The sequence below is a fragment of the Hemiscyllium ocellatum genome, chromosome 4, assembly GCF_020745735.1.
Source record: "Hemiscyllium ocellatum isolate sHemOce1 chromosome 4, sHemOce1.pat.X.cur, whole genome shotgun sequence".
Classification (NCBI taxonomy): Eukaryota; Metazoa; Chordata; class Chondrichthyes; order Orectolobiformes; family Hemiscylliidae; genus Hemiscyllium; species Hemiscyllium ocellatum.
In genome coordinates, this window is record NC_083404.1 from 19741368 (window position 1) to 19761678 (window position 20311).

The 20311-nt window shown below is 40.1% G+C and overlaps 1 protein-coding gene across 5 annotated transcripts in view; it reads left to right on the forward strand.

Moving 5' to 3' along the window:
- The window catches only part of rbbp8 (retinoblastoma binding protein 8), a 157720-nt gene that overhangs the window by 97290 nt on the left and 40119 nt on the right, over nucleotides 1-20311 (forward strand). For all 5 annotated transcript variants that reach the window (XM_060822818.1, XM_060822815.1, XM_060822817.1 and 2 more), the window contains 2 exons: nucleotides 7094-7136; nucleotides 16921-17016. In XM_060822818.1, the coding sequence (XP_060678801.1) occupies nucleotides 7094-7136; nucleotides 16921-17016 (139 nt within the window). The remainder of the gene's footprint in view (nucleotides 1-7093; nucleotides 7137-16920; nucleotides 17017-20311) is intronic.

The following is a 20311-nucleotide window of genomic DNA, read 5'->3' on the forward strand; positions in this document are numbered from 1 at the left end:
CCTATAGACAATGTTTCTGGAATCAAAGGAGGGACCCTGAACAAACCTACATTGAGTTTGAAAGGTTCAAACAAAGTAATTTTGATAAGTGGATAAGGGCATTAAAAATAGAGCAAACCAATGACACTCTGAAAGCGATGATTATTTTGGAGGAGTTCAAGAATTCACTTCCTGAAGTAGTGAGAACTTGTGGAAGAGCAGAATTAAAATGGCAAGATTAGCAGCTGAAATAGCTGATGGTTACGAGTTGGTCCATAAATCAAAGTTTGGCTTCCAAAATCAGTTGAGGAAAAGAAGAATGCTGAGGTGAAAAGGGAAAGGTAGATCGCAGTGAAGATCATAAGGATAACATGCCACAGGGTAAAAAGAAAACCCTTGAAGGGGAAAGAGAAATTAAAATGCTCCAGTGTTTTCACTGCAATAAAGTAGGGTACATGAAATCACAGTGTTGGTGGGTTAAGGAAAGCACTGGGAAGCCACAGGAAAACAGGATGAGCCAGTGAATTTTGTTGGAGTGGTAATAGAAAGCATAGTAGAGGCTAGATAGCTGCACCAGAAAGTACAAGCTGGTCAGAGGTTGGTTAAGGAGGAAGTGCATGATCATCTTAACCCATATACCTGTGAAGGTAAAGTTTACTTGCATAGGCCATGAGCAGCAGATAAAGAGGTTATAATATTAAGAGATACAAGATCCTCTTTCTCTCAATATTTGATATTGAAAGGCAAGTAGATATGTACCTCTGAAGCTATTGCCAGAAAAGTAGAGGAATTCCTGGTGAGACAAAAAGTGCTCAAGTATGCAGAGTATGGTTAAAGTGTCCAGTGAAAAGTGGAGAACTCATGCTAGGAGTACTGGATAAACTTTCAGCTCCAGGAGTACAATTTCTCCTTGCTAATGGTATAGCTGGTTCACATTCGGAGTGCTGCCTACCATGGTTGAAAAGCCTGTGCAAACTCAGGCAACTGAGCTATGGCAGGACACATATCCTGGGATTTTTCCTGACTGTGTGCTAACGCGGTCACAAAGTCACCAGTTGAAACAGGAGGGATGAAAGAATACAGATAAAAAAGTTGAAGTGGAATTAGCAGAGACCCTTGTTTGATCAGATGGTTGACACAAACCATGAGCAGATCAATGACAAGGCAGACATCTTTAGCTCAGATAAATTAGCTGAGTTATAGCAGAAAGATGAAAATTTAAAGCAATTGTATCAAAAGGCATACACTGAAAAAGAATCCGGTTGTATCAGTGAATGATACTACCTTAAAAATGATGTCTTAATGAGGAAATGGAGACCATCATGTATTCAGGCAGATGAGAAATGGGTAGAAGTTTATTAAGTCAAATTGCTGGTGGGTTATAGGAACGTGGTGTTGCGGGTTGTGCACAAGCTACCAGCAACGCGTCATTTAGGGGTGAGAAGAACATGAGCTAAAGTACAAAAACATTTTTACTACACTGGATTGCACATGGATGTTGTTGAATTTTGCCAGACATGTCACACAATTTTGCCAGACAGTTAATTGGAAAACAACAGACAGTAATAGAACTCGCACCTTTAATACCTATTCCTGCATTTCATAGAATCCCTACAGTGTGGAAACAGGCCATTTGGTCCAACAAGATGGGCCAATGGGCTGAGGAGGAGCAGATGTAGTTTAATTTAGATAAATGTGGGGTGTTGCATTGTGGGAAAGCAAATCTTAGCAGGACTTATAATTGAATGATAAGGTCCTAGGAAGTGTTGCTGAACAAAGAGACCTTAGAATGCAGGTTCATATCTCCCTGAACATGGAGTCACAGATAGAGAGGATAGTGAAGAAAGCATTTGGTATGCTTTCCTTTATTCGTCACAGTATTGAGTACAGGAGTTGGGAAGTCATGTTGCGGCTGTATAGGATGTTGGTTGGGCCACTGTTGGAATATTGTGTGCAATTCTGGTTTGAAACTTGAGAGAGTTCAGAAAAGATTTACAAGGATGTTGCCAGGGTTGGAGGATTTGAGCTATAGGGAGAGGCTGAATAGGCTAGGGCTGTTTTCCCAGGAGTGTTGGAGGCTGAGGGGTGACATTATAGAGGTTTATAAAATAATGAAGGGCATGGAGAGGGTAAAGAGACAAGTCCCTTCCTTGGGGTGGGGGAGTCAAGAACTAGAGGACATACATTTGGAGTGAGAGGAGAAAGATACAGAAGTGACCTAATGTGCAACCTTTTCATAGAGGGTGGTGCGTGTATGGAATGAGCTGACAGGAAGTGTTGGAGGCTGGTATAATTGTAACATTTAAAATGCATTTGGATGGGTATATGAATAGGAACGGTTTGGAGGGACATAGGCCGGGTGCTGGGAAGTGGGATTAAATTAGGTTAGGACATCTGGTCGGCATGGACGAGTTGGACTGTTTCTCTGCTGTGCAAGTCTATGACTCTATGACTAAGTCCACACTGACCATCCAAAGAATAACTTGAGGAACCTTTTTCAAGAGCCTTAATTGATTGCGTCGGATCCCTACTTAAAACAAAATGTGGGAATCTGTATTTATTAACAATAATGGATGTGTCCACTAGATTTCCAGAGGCCATTTCATTATGCAATATCACAGCTAAAAGGATTGTAGAAGCGGTACTCAAATGTGTTACTAGATACGGACTACCTACAGAAATACAATCAGATCTAGGGTCAAACTTCATATCAAAATTACTCAAGCAAGTTATGGACAGCTTAGGAATAAGACAATTCAAATCTACTGCATACCATCTAGTGTTGCAGGGAGCGCTAGAAAGGTGGCATCAGACATTAAAGACCATGTTAAGGGGTTATAGTCAAGACTATTCAGATGATTAGGATAAGGGAATTCTGTTTGTACTTTTTGCAATCAGAGGTGCACCAAATAAATCAGCCCAATTCAGTCCATTTGAATGAGTTTTCATGCATGAGGTGAGAGGACCACTAAAATTGATTAAGGAGAAATTGTTAAATCATAATTCAGAAATCACACATTTGGACTACATGCCAAATTTTCGAGACTGATTAAATTGAGCGGGGACGTTCGCTAGACAGCATTTAAAAATATCACAGCACACAATGAAACAGGAAGCAGACAAGAAATCAAAAACTCACAATTTTGCTATCAGAGATAAGGTGTTAGTATTTCTTCCAGTGATAGATGGACCTTTAGTGGACCTTATCAAGTTGAAAGGAAATTGAGTGAGGTGAACAATTTGATAAGGACTCCAGACAGAAAGAAATCTGTGTCATATGAATATTTTGACAGGGAAGGAAAGCCAAAGGAGACTCTGTTATTGGTTACCTGGGAACCCTCCAACCACAAGGGATGAACTCAGATTTCTCCAGTTTCCTCATTTCTCCTTCCCCCACCTTGTCTCAGTCGATTCCCTTGAACTCCGCACCACCCTCCTAACCTGCAATCTTCTTCCTGACCTCTCCGCCCCCACCCCACTCCGGCCTATCACCCTCACCTTGACCTCCTTCCACCTATCACATCTCCATCGCCCCTCCCCCAAGTCCCTCCTCCCTACCTTTTATCTTAGCCTGCTTGGCACACTTTCCTCATTCCTGATGAAGGGCTTATGCCCGAAACGTCGAATTTCCTATTCCTTGGAGGATACTGGCAGTTACCTAAGTCAGAAAGAGCAAAGGCGATTTCAGCTTTTGTAATGCCAAATGGACAGCATCAGTTTAAAGTCATGCCGTTTGGTTTGAAAAATGCGCCAGCCACATTTCAGGGACTAACCAATAAGGTCATTTCTGAATTACCCAATCATGTAGTTTATATTGATAACCTGGTTATTATTATTCACACATAAATGGAACATTTACGGCATTTATCAGACTTGATCGGCTTCGAGAGGCATGCTTGGTGATAAACCTGGCTAAGAGTGAATTTGCCAAAACCCAAGTCATTTTCCTGGGCTGTGTTATTGGACATGAGCAAATGGCCCCACAGAATGCAAAACAAAGGTAATTGGCGAGTTTCCCACGCTATCGACAAAAAGAGCAGTATTATGATTCCTGGGATTGTGGATTTTATCAAAAATTCGTACCAAATTATAGTGGTGTGGCTGCTCCACTCACTGAATTACTAAAGAGAGGCAAGATGTTTCCGTGGACAGTGGATTGTCAGAAGGCATTTGACAGCCTGAAAGTTGTGTTAACCACTGCCCCAGTGTTGGCTGCACATAATTACGCAAAGCCAATTAAATGGCTATCGATATGAGTCGATGCTGTACCCTTACAAGAAGATAATGAGAAAACAGAAGACCTGGCTGGTATCTTTGCAGGAAATTGAACATTCATCAGAAATATTCTACAGTTGAGAAGGAGACTTTGAGCTTAGCGTTGGTATTGCAACATTTGAATGTTCATGTTACCAGCAATATATCTCCGACAATCATATGCGCTGATCACAACCCATTGAAGTTTGTGGAGAAATTAAAGGACAAAAAATCCAAACTGTTTAAATGGAGCTTGTAGTTTCAGCCGTTCAATTTGAAAATTGTACATGTGGCAGTACAAGTAAATGTGATTGCCAGTGCATTGTCGAGACTTGAATGAGAAACTGAGGTCTTCGGTGTCTGGAGTAAAACAGACTGAAACAGAATGTAGTATTGCATGTTTTCATGTTTGTTGTCAGTGTAATTGTATATGTGTGTTGTAGTGTATTCACAATTTAATATTAAAGGGTTTTAAAATGAAGCCATCTTTGGATATCAATGTATTTTTAAGGGGGGAGGTGTGTGATGATGATGCTCCTTTAACAAGGTTATGTCGTCCTTTGGTTTTTTTCAGACCGGTCATAAAGACACAGTTTCCGGGTTGTGTAGGTTTGAAAGGTATTCGGGCCAATTTGATTATGTTGTTAACATATACTGCCTCAGGAAAAAAGGCTTTCAAATTTAAAAATAATGAACTTATACAATGAAAGGGGAGTGGACACTTCTCCCCGCTTAGCTTTCTCTGGTTTGGTTTGGTTTTAGCAAGTAGACCCAAAGGAACAGGTCCGTGCTGGTCCTCCCTCTCTCTGATACCTCTCGTGTAAGACCCTGTGTGTGATTTTACCTATTTGCCAAGGAGTGTTTATGGGGATTGTTGCAAGTATTTGGAACAGCACCTTTTAAATTGGGATAATCTGTTGGGTTTTCAGATAGTTAGGTTGTTCTGTATTCTGTTATCTTTTGTTTGTGTTTCATTCAGTAATCTTGCAAATAAATTCTATTTTGTTTAAACCCAAGAGGTTGGGCCAGCTGCATCACTCCTGGGATAGCCATTTTCCACTTGCTTCAAACAACTAACAAAGTTAGGGTCCAGGCTATCTTCTTGAAATGTTTGAGAGGGTCTGGCCTGGTCCATAACATATAGCTAATAAAACACACAGCATCCTATTCAAAGGGAAATAAAGTTCAAAGGCAATGAACTTATTTTAAACTTGTGTGGAACACTGTCTGGCTTCAACTATAGTATTGTATCCAATTCTGTGTATTACACTTTAGGAAGGGCATGAAAGCATTGGAGAGGGTGGAAAAAAGTTTCATGAGAATGTTTGATGAGTAATTACTCTGGATGAGTAATTTCAGTCGTGTAGAAAAAAAATTGGGAATGTTTGGACTGTTTTCCTTTGGAGATGAGAAGGTCGAGAAGAATTCTGATACAAGTATTGAAAGTCATATGTGGCCCAGAAAGAGTAGAGAGGGGAAAACTTGTTCCCATTGGTAGAAAGATTGAGAAGAGGACGACATAGTGATCGGCAAGATCAGGAAAAATATTTTGGCTAAGTGACTCATTAGCATTGACAGTGTGGTGAAGGAAGGTTCAATCAATATGTTGAGAAGGGAATTAGATTGCTATCTAGAAAGGAAGAATATGCAGGGCTCTGGAAAGAAAGAAGATGTGTGGCAGTAGGTGAATTGTTCCTGTGGAGAGCACAGATATGGCAGGCCAAATGACGACCTCTGTGCTTAAACCAACATCTCACAGTCTTTGTAAGTTGTGTATTACATTGAAACAAAATGAATATAGCAAAATAACCAATTCAAATACTACTTTAAGCTATCTCTTATTATCTCAAAACAGTATGAACTGTTATTACTTTCCAGTGTCTTTTAACTAACTAACGTAAGGCTGCTTAATGATCTCTGGCTTCCAGGAGAGAGGTTGAATTATACAAGCAGACAATTCTGCTCCAGCGAGGTTTTCATTTAACTGAGATAAACTACCCACTTGGGATACAATTGTTTTAAATAAACAAACATTTGTAATTTAAAGAAACCAACAACATGTCCAAATGCTCAACATTGCAATCTGTTTCAATCACTGAATCAATGTCAGCTTGATTAGAAACTATCTGAAAATTACTAATCTCCTCCCTGCAGAGAGAGAGCAGCATGTTAGTCATGAAAAAGGCCTTACAATAGATTAATAACTGTCAGTTTTTCTTCCACTTCTACATGTTTATATTCAATTGAGTATAGGTTTGAGTATGGTTCACACCGATGACTGGATAAGTAGAGCTAATATGCCCAATTTGACTTTCAGCTAGCTACCAACAGCAGGTTCTTATTAAAACAGGATGAAAGTTTGTTTACAGTGCTGATCGCATATTTGTTCTTAGCTTTTCAATTGTTTACCTTACACTATTGCCATCACCTACAATGCAGACCCTGTTACCTAGTTGTAAAGTAACTCTATCAATGACTAGATGTTATAGTTTTGAAATTGTAAACAGTTAATAATTGAGCAAATTGACAATTGAATGGAAGAAAATATTGGAAAAATACTTCAGGCTAGCCAGTGTTCTTGGAGATTACAAACAAATTAACGTTTGTTCAAAACTGTTTTGAAGAGACCGATCATCAATTTGTCTGTTTTTGTCTTGGACACTGACTAACCTGCTGCTTGACTCCAGCATTTTCCAGTTCCCTTTGCCTTTCTGATAATGAACGAACAGAATAGAGTTTCAATCATTGGTAGGATTGGAGCATTTCTGCTTCATGAACATCTACTAATTTGATCTTGATTTAAATGATTTAATGCTGTGTCCATATGTGTCATTTTAAAATACATTTCTTTTAAATGCAGTGCTGCAAATGAAAATAAGCAAGCTAAAGAAGGAGCGATGTTTGTAAGTATCTAAATTTTAACATAATTTCATATTATAATAATGACCTATAGTTGAAACTGTCCATTTTCAGAATATGTAAAGTTGAATTTTATTAACAGGCATTGAATAGAAATAATATCTGGGCAATTAACTTTATTTTAGCATAACTGCAACTGCAATGTACATAATCTACACTTAAAAGTAATGGCTATCTTAGAAATCTGTCATGGGCTATAATTTACAAGTAAAAATTATTTAATTTTCGTTCAATGTCGTAGTTGACTACACCTAAGGTGCAAATGTGAATATTTCAGGTTCACTCCTTTCCATCATGAATATTCTTTCAAGGACCAATTATACTGTCATAATTAGTAGTTTAAAATAAAACAAAGAACTGAGGATGTTGGCAATCTGAACCAAGAACCAGAAATTGCTAGAGAAACTCCAACAGGACTAGAAGCGTCTGTGGAGTGAAACTAGAATCAACATTTTGGGTCCAGTGAACCTTCTGAAGAACTGGAGTTTAGTTTTTTCTATTGTAACGAGGAAGAGAAGTTTAGATTTCTGTTCAGTCACTTTTGAAGCTCCTTGAGCCGTTCTGCACGCTATATGGGCTAAACTTTGTGTTTGCAAAGCCGGACTGCTGTAATTTCACCCATGGATAAAATCCAGCAAGACTACTTGGGATCGTGAAACTGATATCATCACTTCAGCCTGCTGTAGTACTTGGGCTGGAGCTGAAATTGGCAGCTGGCTATTAGTTTTAAAATACCTAATTAACAAGCGATTAAAGATACTTAGACTCCATTTGACTGAATTAAAACATGGCACATGCCATAATGCAGTGGGTGCAAGAAAAACATGGCCAGTGTGATTTTTACGGTTGTGGATTGTTGAAAACACGGATGAAAAGCCTGCATTTAGAGTTATGCCTGGCTAGAGCAAGACTCGGCTGAGACTTGTGTATTCATGCAAATGTTTACTTCTGGGTCAGGTAAATTTCTTGGCGAAGGGAGCAAAACCCAATGCTCTAACTTGGTGTCTGATGAGAATTGACAGTTCTGTTAGAGGATCCTTCTGGAGTGCTGTGGAGAAAGAGGAGACCAACTGGCCATGAAGTTTACCAACCTGCAGAGGTGTGATGGTTTTGGAAGGGATGCAACAGATCAGGCAGAGGTATGCAAGGGAATGTTCTGCTAACCCCAACACTGGGTCAGAATGTCTTGCCTTCAGATGGCAGAACAACAAAGGTTTCTCTCTTATGACTTACCAAAAGAGATTCTCGTCTCTCTGTGATATGCTTTTGGATGAGATAATCTTGAATTGAGTGGATGGTGAACTGATGCGTGTATCCTCAAAATAAAATGGTGATTTTGAACTTCTGTGCCTGCTATTCATTCCAGGCATTGCATGAATACCTCAGTGGGATCACCCAGTCTGCAGCAAATCACTGCCTCAAGGTCTTAATTGATGCTATGTTTGGGCATCATTAGCTGCCTTTTGCAAGTAGAAGAAGCTAACGGCTTTGCCAGCTTGTTTCCAAGAGTACAAGAGGTAATCAATTTTACCCATGCACTTACAAAAGTACCAGCTGATAGCCAGTGGCATTTATTACCCAAAAAAGATACTAGTCAAAACTGCCAACTATGTATGATTACAATCAGAGAGTCATACATGTTTGTGCATGGTGCTGACATCCTTCAACCTTCCGAGATACCATGAATACTTCCTGGTCCAGATAGGATAGCTGTCTGCTCAGTGACAAAGTATAATTCACAAAAAAAAAACTGGTTGATGAGTCTAGTGAATGGATCCCGAGTGTAGGTACAATGATAGCCAAGGGTTGACCAGATCATTGTTTTGCTGAGACTGCAGTTCAGATATTAGGGTAGACCAGATAGCACACTCCAACATTCACAAGTCACATGATTGTCATTTGCTGTGCATTGTACAACTTGGCCCTCTAGAGAGGTGACTTCTCGAGAGGATTAGATGTAAACAGCCAATTACTCCCATGAGGAGTTCAATTAAGAACCATACAAGCTGGTCCACAGGAGAATCTGGATGTCTGTGAAGATTCAAAAACATTGTAATAGCTGAATGTTTCCAGATCAGTACCACCTTGGTGAGGTGCTTGTCTAGATGACTGGTTTAGGGCATCAACTAGCTGTGGTCCTGTTCCCCTCTTTAGTAGCTGAAGAGGAAAATTGTTTCAATGCATCTGTGCAACGGTCATACTTTCAAATGTATGGCAAATATGTACTTTGTCAGCAAAATGGTATTGTTGAAGTGGGGGAGCACAGGCAAATGGGACTAGTTTAGTTTGGGCATCCTGATTGACATGGACGAGTTGGACCAAAAGGTCTGTTTCCATGCCATATTACTTTATGACTCTTTTCTCTAAAGGGCCTTGGTGAACCAGATAAAGTCTTGACTGATCGACATATAACTCTAGACCTGGAAGAAACAACAAACATGACCTTGTCAAGAACCTATACTAACATCAAAGGGTTTTGTGCCAACATTGAAAAAAATATCCCATGCTTTAGTTGGGCAATAGCCTGATATTGTCTGTAGGGTATGAAGCCATGAGTATAAATGTGCTCCAAACTCCACCTTTACTATTCCTCCCTTCCAGAAGTGGCACAGTGGTACTCAATGGGGAGAGAGTTACCCTGGGACTCCTCAACATTGACTCAAAATCATGAACCTCATGATGTCTGATAGCATTATGTAAAACATTGACTAGGCAATATCTTGCTGAATAGCACCTATCTGTACTCCTCCAAACCTCCATCCCTCCCAACTCCTGCCCCTATCACTGTTTGGAGGAAACTCTGAGGGTGAGTGTAGCATAGAATGTACTCTGCATGGCTCTGTCACAGATTGGCTCAGTGACCAGCTCCTCACAGACATAGCTGCTAGTCTGAGTTTTGCAGCATGTGATAAGGGAACTAGCAAGAAAGAAGAGAAACTTACTTGACCGTATTTTTACCAACTTACCTGTTATAGATGTATTCGCCCATGAGAGTAACAATTAGAGTGACCACTACACAGTCACTGTGGAGACATAATCAGATCTTTACATTGTGGAAATTGGCATGACCGACATGCTAAATACTCTGAACTTTGGACAGGTTCAGCAATTCAAAACTTGGGCTTTCATGAGTTGCTGTGCACTGAAATTGTATTCAAGTACAATGTGCAGCATTGTGGCCTGGCATATTCTCCACGCTATCATTATCATCAAACTAAACAGTCAACACTTGTTCACTGAAGAATGCAGGTTGGCACACCAGAGGTAGCACCCGTGATTTCTAAAAATGAGGCTTTAACCTGGTGAAGCTAAAATGTGGGATGACTTGTATGCCAAACAGCATAAGCAGCAAGTGGAGAGGGCTAAGAGATCCCACAACTAATGGATCAAGCATAAGGTCTGTTTATCTCACTTCCAGTTGTGAATGGTGGTGGACAGTTGAATAACTCATTAGAGGAAATGGTCCACAAATATCCCATCCTGAATGATGATGGAGCCCTCACATCAGTGCAAAAGAGGAGACTGAAGTATTTGACTTTATCTTCAGCCAGAAGTGCCAAGTGGATGATCCAACACCTCATCCTCCTTAGCTCTACATCATCCTATTTCAATGGCAGTCTTGAATCAATTCGATTCAGTTTGTGATATCCTTAAACTCCTGAAAGTAAAGGTAAAGTTCTATGTCTGTGAGAGAGAGATTGATTCATGGTAACCTCAGGTGGTGCAGGAATTGAACCCATACTGTTGGCATCACTCTGCATCACAAACTAGCCATCCAGTCAACTGAGTTAACCAACCTCCTTTCTGAAAGTACTGAATACTGCAAAAGCAAAGTGTTCTGACAACAGCATTCCTAGTATAATAAGATTTGTGTCGCACCCCTAACCAAGCTGCTAGTGTTGAGGTGGAGGTGCTGATCAGGGTGGATAAAGTCAGAAATCACACGACACCCAGGTTATGCTCCAGCAGGTTTATTTGAAATCATAAGCTTTCAGGTGTAGCCCCTTCAATTCACCTGATGAAGGGGCTACGTTTCGAAAGCTTGATTTCAAAATAAACCCGTTGGACTATGACCCAATGTTGTGAGATTTCTGACTTTGTCCAAGCTGCTACAGTAATGCCCTCTACTTGGCAATGTGGAAATTTTCCCAGGTGTATGTCATAGAGTCATAGAGATGTACAGCATGGAAACAGACCCTTCGGTCCAACCCATCCATGCTGACCAGATATTCCAACCCAATCTAGTCCCACCTGCCAGCACCTGGCCCATATCCTCCAAACCCTTCCTATTCATATACCCATCCAAATGCCTCTTAAATGTTGCAATTGTACCAGCCCCACCACTTCCTCTGGCAGCTTATTCCATACACATACCATGAAAATGTTGCCCCTTAGGTCTCTTTTATATGTTTCCTCTCTCACCCTAAACTATGCCCTCTAGTTCTGGACTCCCCAACCCCAGGAAAAGGACTTTGCCTATTTACCTTATCCATGCCCCTCATAATTTTGTAAACCTCTATAAGTCACCCCTCAGCCTCCAACGCTCCAGGGAAAACAGCCCCAGCCTGTTCATGATCCCACCTGGCTAATTACCACTGCATGGAGTCAGAGACATGTACAGAATGGAAATTACACCCTTCAGTCCAACTCGTCCATGCTGACCAGATAACCCAAATTAATCTAGTCTCATTTGCCAGCATTTCGCCCGTATCCCTCAAAACCCTTCCTATTCATATACCCATCCAGATGCCTTTTAAATGTTGTAATTGTACCAGGACTTCCTCAGGTAGCTTATTCTATACATGCAGCACCCTCTGCGTGAAAAGGCTGCCCCTTCGGTCCCTTTTAAACCTTTCCTCTATCACCTTAAACCTATGCCCTCTAGTTGTAGACTCCCCTACCCAGGAGAAAAGACGTTGTCTATTTACCCTATCCAAGCCCCTCGCAATTTTATGAATCTCTATAAGTTCACACCTTAGTCTCCAATGCTCCAGCCTACTCAGCTTCTCCCTATAGCTTAAACCCTCCAACCCTGGCAATATCCTCAAAAATCTTTTCTGAACCCTTTCAAGTTTCACAACATCCTTCCAATAGGAGGGAAACCAGAATTGCACGCAATATTCCAAAAGTGGCCTAACCAATGTCACGTACAACCGCAACTTGACCTCCCAACACTTATATTCAATACTCTGACCAATAAAGGAAAGTGTACAAAACACCTTCTTCACTATCCTATCTATTTGCGACTTCACTTTCAAGGAATTATGAAACTGCACTCCAAGGTCTCTTTTTCAGCAACAATCCCCAGGACCTTACCATTTAAGTGTATAAGTTCTGCTCTGATTTTCCTTTCCAAAATGCAGCACTTCGCATTTGTCTAACTTAAACTCAGTCAGCCACTCCTCAGCCCATCTGATCAAGATCCCATTGTACTGAGATAACCTTCTCCACTGTCCAGTACACCTCTGATTTTGGTGTTATCTGCAGACTTACTAATTATCTCCTATGTTCACATCCAAATCATTTGTATAAACAACAAAAAACAATAGACCCAGCACCGATCCTTGTGGCACATCACTGGTCACAGGCTTCGAGTCTGAGTATCAACACTCAGCAACAAAACGATGCCAGCATTCATTGACAATGCTGTCACACTTGCAAAGGAATAGTTTGCTCACTGATCCTCTAGTTGAGTTTTGTTTTGTCTACTCTGCTTCTGACTTCACTCCAACCTCTGTACAACATGGTCAAAGGAACTGATCTCCAGAGGTGAATTTGGAGTGACTGCCCTAGACTTCAAAGCTACAGTAGAGAGTGTACTAAATAGGAGTGGGGTGGGAGGGGAGCAGGAAATGGGAAATCTCTGTAACTTCAGGTCATATCCAATGCAAACGAATATCGTTATGATTGTGGATGTCAATCCAAGGACATCACTGTGTTCTGAAGGTTCTGTATTTTATCATTTTTCGGGACTTGACATCAAAGCATCATGCATGCCTGATTTTTTTTTCTTTTAAAATGTTCCATGATAAGATATTAGGACATTTATTTTCACAAGGTTGTCACATGTCATTTTATAACTGCTTGTTTGTTGAAAACCCCCTGCCTCTGTTTATGACTGTTAAATACTAGTTTCTGCTTTGGATATTATTTGGAGTAAATGGAGAGAAGCCTGCTGACAGAATCTCAGCTCTCCTTTTTTTTTGGAATTTACCTTTGTTGTAGATCCACTGTATAGTACCTGAAACTCCAGTCCAGCTAATACATGGGAGGCCTTTATAGAGCTTACCATTAATTTCTGAATGACTGTGATGACAAAAATTTCCATTGGCATCTAGTTCTCTGTCCGAACACTAGACTGTTAGACATCTGAATTGCTTAAACTTTATTGTTTTCAAGTATTAAAGCTTTTGGAGTGAGTTTTTTAAAACTCTGCACAGTGTGGATACCTTTAATCGATCTGTTCAAACCTGTTGTAATACGCTTCCAGAGCAGGTGGAATCTCCTGGGTTCAGAGGTAGGCACACTACAACCAAATTATGAGAATCCATCTGCATTATTTGTTTTCACCCCCTCTTAAACCGGGGTGTGTGTGTTTGTATAGGGTTATTTAGCAGAGTTTAGTATTTGTATTTCCAGTTATAAACTGAATATGATAACTAATATTATATCTTCATTGAATAGGTTTTTCTGTGTCATCATAGTTTGATTGTATTCACTGCAGAAATGTTTTTTACTCTAAGTCCGATGTAGAAGATTTGGCCGTATCAAAAACTAGACAGGATAGGTGCCAATATTGTAACTACCAGAAGAGCTTGGTTAGGGGAGCAGCAAGTTCTGTAGTACAACTACAAGACACTGATTTTTGAGAAGATTTGTAGCTCAGGTTGAGGTTCAGATTGTAAGTTTGTTCGCTGATCTGACAAGTTTGTTATCAGAAGTTTTGTCACCGTGCTAGGTAACATCATCAGTGAGCGTCTGGTGAAGCGCAGGTGTTCTGTCCTGCTGTCTATTTATGTGACTTGGTCTCTTAAGGTGGGTGATATCATTTCCGGTTCTTTTTTTCTCATAATGGGGTCCAAATCGATCTGATTATTGATGGAGTTCCGATTTGAATGCCGGGCCTCGAGGCATTCCCATGTGTGTCTCTGTTTAGCCTGTCCTAAGACTGGTGCATTGTCCCAGTTGAAGTGGTGTCCTTCGTCTGTATGTATGGATGCTAGTGATAGTGGGTCATGCCTTTTAGAGGCTGGTTGGTGTTCGTGTATCCTAGTGGCTAGTTTTCTTCCCGTCTGTCCGATGTAGTATTTGGTATTTTGTAAATGACATTCGTTTTGCTGGTTGTTGGTATAGGGTCCTTTAGGTTCATCATTAGCTGTTTCAGTGTGTTGATAGATTTGTGGGCTATCAGTCTTGAGTTGTTAGATCAGTTTGAAATCTCTCCCTTTTAGCGCAGATGATAATGCCACACAATACAGTGGAGGGTATTCTTCATGTGGAGGTAGGACTTCATGCGGTGGTCAATGAATCAATATTATTATGGACAGATACATCTGCATTCAGCAGATTTGTGAGGCTGAGATCAATTATGTTTTTGCATCTTACTGATTCCCTCACCACCAGCCTCGCACCTAGTCTCGCAGCTATATCCTTTAGGCCTTGACCAGCTCAATCTGGTGCTGTTGTTATAATTGAGTTTTTAGAGTTGTGAACAGTAAATGAAACTGTTTGGAGTTTTGGATTGTTTTACCAGAGGAAGTACAGACATAGCTGGCCAAATGGCCTTCTGAGTTGTAATTCCCCAGTTTTCAGTGCCTCCTCAGGGCTCCTCTTAAAGTTGTTTAAGAACACTGTTCGTTCACTGGCTTTGCATCAGAAGTGATTTGTTGTTAATTGCTCACTGCAACAGAAATACTTGGAGAAAAATTTTTTGCTATTCAATAGAAACTATCCTACTAGATTTTGCACTGTCTCAGTGACTTTCAGTATGTTAAGGATGACTAATGCTTGTTTTATTCTGTGAATGATAGGCCAGTCTTTCTCTCAATTGCAAACCTCCAGCTTTTGACCTTCTTTAGTGTGAACCTAATGCAGAATAATTTTAAAAATCACAACACCAGGTTATAGTCCAACAGGTTTAATTGGAAGCACACTAGCTTTCAGAGCGTCGCTCCTTCATCGGGTGGTAGTGGAAGGCTCAATCCTAACACATGGAATTTATAGCAAAAATTTACAGTGTGATGTAACTGAAACTATAATTGAAAAATTGATTATCTGTTGATTTTTAGGTCTTCTTGTGTAGAATATGATTGGATAAATCATGCATTGTCATCGATCATGATGGGACGTGAAAATGTAGTTTTGGCATAAAGCTTGCATGTGTTCCTGTACCTATTAGATAATTGATTTTTCTGTTTCTTGATGATATAATGGTTGAATACATCCACATTTGTGAAATATCAAATTAATTTTGTATAATTTGAATTGTTTTAAGCCTGAAATGAATTTGAGTTTTTTCTTCTTTCTCAGTCATTTTAAATACAACTAACAAATGGACAAATCTAGCAGATTCATTGAATAGTTTGTTGTGATTCATTACATTCCTTGCAAAATGACTAATCATTATACAAGTATCTCATTGTCAATGTAATGGTCCTTACCAAGTCACTTACTGACTCCCCCAAATTCCTGAAGTTTAATATTTCAGTGAGATAACAAGCATGACAATGGTGCTCTTATGTAGAACTTTGCTAAACATTACAGCTCATGATTCTGTAGATACTGGGGCAAAGGCCATTGGCAAGTCTGAACTTCTGAGGCAACCTGGCGATCTCATTTGTTGCAAGAAACTAAATACTCTGCTTTATTTTTGTTTCTCTTTGTTTTTATTTTTAATTTTACTTTTGATACTTTGCTGTTTTAAAGTCTTTTGAAAAACAAAACAAACTCTTTGGAATTTTCCAAATGTTATATCTTCACATCCATGTAAATGGAGCAGATGAACGAAACCAATGATGAAAGAATCCATTTAAACCTGTGTTTAGGTTTCACTCAGTACCGAGGGTAAACATGTTGTAGCTTGAAGAGGTTCTAAAGTATTGTCAAGTGCAGCTGCAGAATATTTTACAAATTAATGGCAGACTATTTCAGAATATTTGGTCTGCTGTTAACACCACAGCAAGGCATATAAGCTTCGTTTAAGTGTCCACAATATTCTGTGTTTCATGGGATTTTAAGTTTCAAGTTAAAAAAGCGATAGGACTTTAGCATCAGAACTCACTATTGATAGAAATTTAATTTAAATTAAACGTTCACATTTGGAACAAATAAACATGATATTATGCCAGATGCAACTGAGAAAAACTGTAAAGAAGGCTCTTTATACACAATGAAAAAGCACGAAATTAAAATTAACTCTTGCTAGTCATTTATTTAATCTCAGTTCTCAATTTAAAATAAACTAATCAGTCACCATAATGCTTTCACAAATTTGAAGTGTTGCTCTCTTTATGTCCTTTATGAATTTGTGTACATTCTTGAACATTCACGCAAATTGAACCATCAACATACACTAGTTTTGCACTTGTATTGACATGCCACATGCCTAGACAGGCATATATTGTCTACCAGACTTCATGTAAACTAGGTGGAGAACTGGTATAATCAAAAATTCATTTTGACATTTAGACAAGAGTGGAATGCAAGTTGTTTTTTAAATGATTCCTGAGTTTTTGAATCCTACGTCAGTATACAATTCTGTATTTCCAGAGATGCTCAGAGACTTGAAGAATACTACAACAAAAATCAACAGTTAAGAGAGCAACAAAAAGCATTACATGACAACATTAAAGTTTTGGAAGACAGGTAAGATGTGATATAATTTATTGAATAATTGCATTGTGGGTCAGATTGGGAGGGGTAACATTGTAAATTTACAGAATCATTACAGTTCAGAAAGAGGCCACTCTACCCATCATACATGTGCAAGCTCCATGAATAAGCATTTCACTTGATGTCATTCTCCTGCCTTTTATATAACCATGATAATATTTTGAACCTGCCTACATTATCATTTCAGGCAGTGCACTCCAGATCTTAATTACTTACTGCGTGAAAACGATTCTGCTTTATCGCTTTTGTTAATTACTTTAAATCTGTGTCCTCTCATTCTCCATCCTTTCACAAATGAGATGAGCTTCTTCTGAACTATTCTGTCCAGACACCTCGTGATTTCTTGAGTACCTTGTATGAGATATCCTCTAGTTTTCTCCAAGGAAAACTGGCTGAACTTCTCTAGTCTTCATTACTGAAGTAAATTAAATCATCATAGAGATGCAATAGAAATATATTTCACTGGAGAAATTGTGTTTGAATGACCCGACCTCGAATTTTCCAAGTGAGAATGTTACATGGTTGGGTCAGACCAAAGCTAGTTATCAGTGGTCCCACCTGATGGCATCTACATATCACTGTACGTCCTATTGGAGGCAAAAAAGGGCCTAATTTAACTTTTTAATATCAGTGCCACAATACACTTATTTCACATTGATGCCAGTCTTGTTGGTTTAGAAAAGGAGGTTTTCCTTAATTATTTATAGGAAGTTTGGGAGCTAAAGTAGTACAGGCTTCACATTGGTCTGTAATGGCGTCCTCCAATTTAAATCAAAGCACAAGTCCCATTAGCGAAAGTTGAGAAGATTTGTAGCTCAGGTTGATGATAAATGTGTAAATTAGCTTGAATGTTTGTTTTCAGATGTTTTGACACCATACTAGGTAACATGGTCAGTGAGAGTCTCCGGTGAAGCGCTGGTGGTATGTCCTGCCTCTCTATTTATAGGTCTTGGTTTCTTAAGGCAGCTGATGTCATTTCTGTTTTTTCCCCAAGGTAAGGCAGGTAGGACCTAAATCGTAGTGTGAATTGAAGGAGTTATTGTCAGAATGCCATGCCTCTAAGAATTCTTGTGCATGTCTTTGTTTCGCCTGTCCTGGGATGTGTGTGTTGTCCTCCCAACACCCACAAACAGAGCTGCATCAAGACATTATTTCAACGAGCTACATCATATTGCAGCACCCAAGAACTATAAAAGCAGAAGAAAAAATACCTATACAATGTTTTCAAGAAAAACGGGTACCCAATAAATGCAATCTGCCGATTCCTCAGAAACAAACCCAAACAAGCAGACACAATGCAACCAAAAACAATAGCCACATTATTTTGCATCAAACACATACCAGAAATGAGTTCCAGACTACTCAGACCCCTTGGTGTCATGATAGCCCACAAACCTATCAACACACTTAAACAGCGACTAATGAACCTAAAGAATCCAGTAGATATTACCAGCAAAATTAACGTCATTTACAAGATACCGTGCAAGAACTGTTTTTTAAAAAAAACTATACCGGACAAACTAGCTGGAAACTTGCCACCAGTGTACATGAACATCAACTGACCACCAAAAGGCACAAGTAAAAAGTGAGGTCTGCAGATGCTGGAGGTCAGAGCTGAAAATGTGTTGCTGGTTAAAGCACAGCAGGTCAGGCAGCATCCCAGGAACGGGAAATTCGACGTTTCGGGCCAGAGCCCTTCATCAGGAATGAGGAGAGGGTGCCAGGCAGGCTAAGATAAAAGGTAGGGAGAAGGGACTTGGGGGAGAGACGATGGAGATGTGATAGATGGAAGGAGGTCAAGGTGAGGGTGATAGGCCGGAGTGGGGTGGGGCGAAGAGGTCAGGAAGAAGATTGCAGGTTAGGAGGGCGGTGCTGAGTTGAGGGAACCGACTGAGACAAGATGGGGGGGAGGGGAAATGAGGAAACTGGAGAAATCTGAGTTCATCCCTTGTGGTTGGAGGGTTCCCAGGCAGAAGATGAGGTGCTCTTCCTCCAACCGTCGTGTTGTTATGTTCTGCCGATGGAGGAGTCCAAGGACCTGCATGTCCTCGGTGGAGTGGGAGGGAGAGTTAAAGTGTTGAGCCACGGGGTGGTTGGGTTGGTTGGTCCGGGCATCCCAGAGGTGTTCCCTGAAGCGTTCCGCAAGTAGGCGGCCCAAAAGGCACAACCCACTATCCCTAGTTTCTCTACATACAGACAAAGAAGGACACCACTTTGACTGGGACAACACACCCATTCTAGGACAGGCGAAACAAAGACTCACACAAGAATTCTTAGAGGCATGGCATTCTAACTAGAACTCCGTCAATAAACACATCGATTTAGATGCTATCTGCCTTTCTTCAGAAAAAAAACGGAAATGATATCACCCACCTTAAGAAACCAAATAGAGAGGTGGGATGTACCACTTGCACTTCACTGGAGACTCTCCCTGATGATGTTATCTAGTATGGTGATGAAACATCTGAAAAAAAACCTTCAAGCTTAGCGAGCTAACTTACATACAATTCCCATTATATGATACCTGCTATTTTATTAGTAGATGTAGATAAAACTGCTAAGTTTGTAAACCAATTAATATATTGGATTACATGAATTGCACTTGAACTTTGTACCAGACACAATAAGGAAAATTGGAAGAACAAATGTGTTTAATGCTATTCAGATTCTATGTGATAACCCATGATTAAAAAATGACCATCATTCCTGTGCAGATGTGGCCAGTGAGAAAGTGTTTGCACATGCAGCAATGATATCACCATGTTCCATGCATAGTGTTGACGTCATCAGGTCGTAGCTGCTGTTGTGTGGTAGGGAAATGAGAAAGAAATGGGGGCCCTGGAGCTAATACAGGACAGAGGCCTGCAGCAAGAGCAGCTGGAAGCAAGGTTGTCTGCAATTGGAGCAGGTAGCCAGCTTCCTGTGGCCTAAGAATGTTAAAAGGGTGAGAGACCTCTAAGATGCTGAAAAGAGAGTGGGAGAGTGAGGGAAGGAGTCTTCTCAGTGACAATGAAATCAACTAATTTTATTTTGTTGAGCAGACTACTCTATTTTACATTTTGAGATGCCATTTTCAGACAGCCAGATATTTCCCATTACTGGATAGTGACATCCGTTTTCTTTATGCTCTTTGTGCCATCCAGAGGAATCTGCTGTGAAAAATAGCAATACATCGGGTTTAATATTATGTCTAGAAATCTGTATCTGCCAGGTTCCATGAAGAACCAGTCTACGTTCATATGCTTAGGTCTCACTGGTCATGAACAAG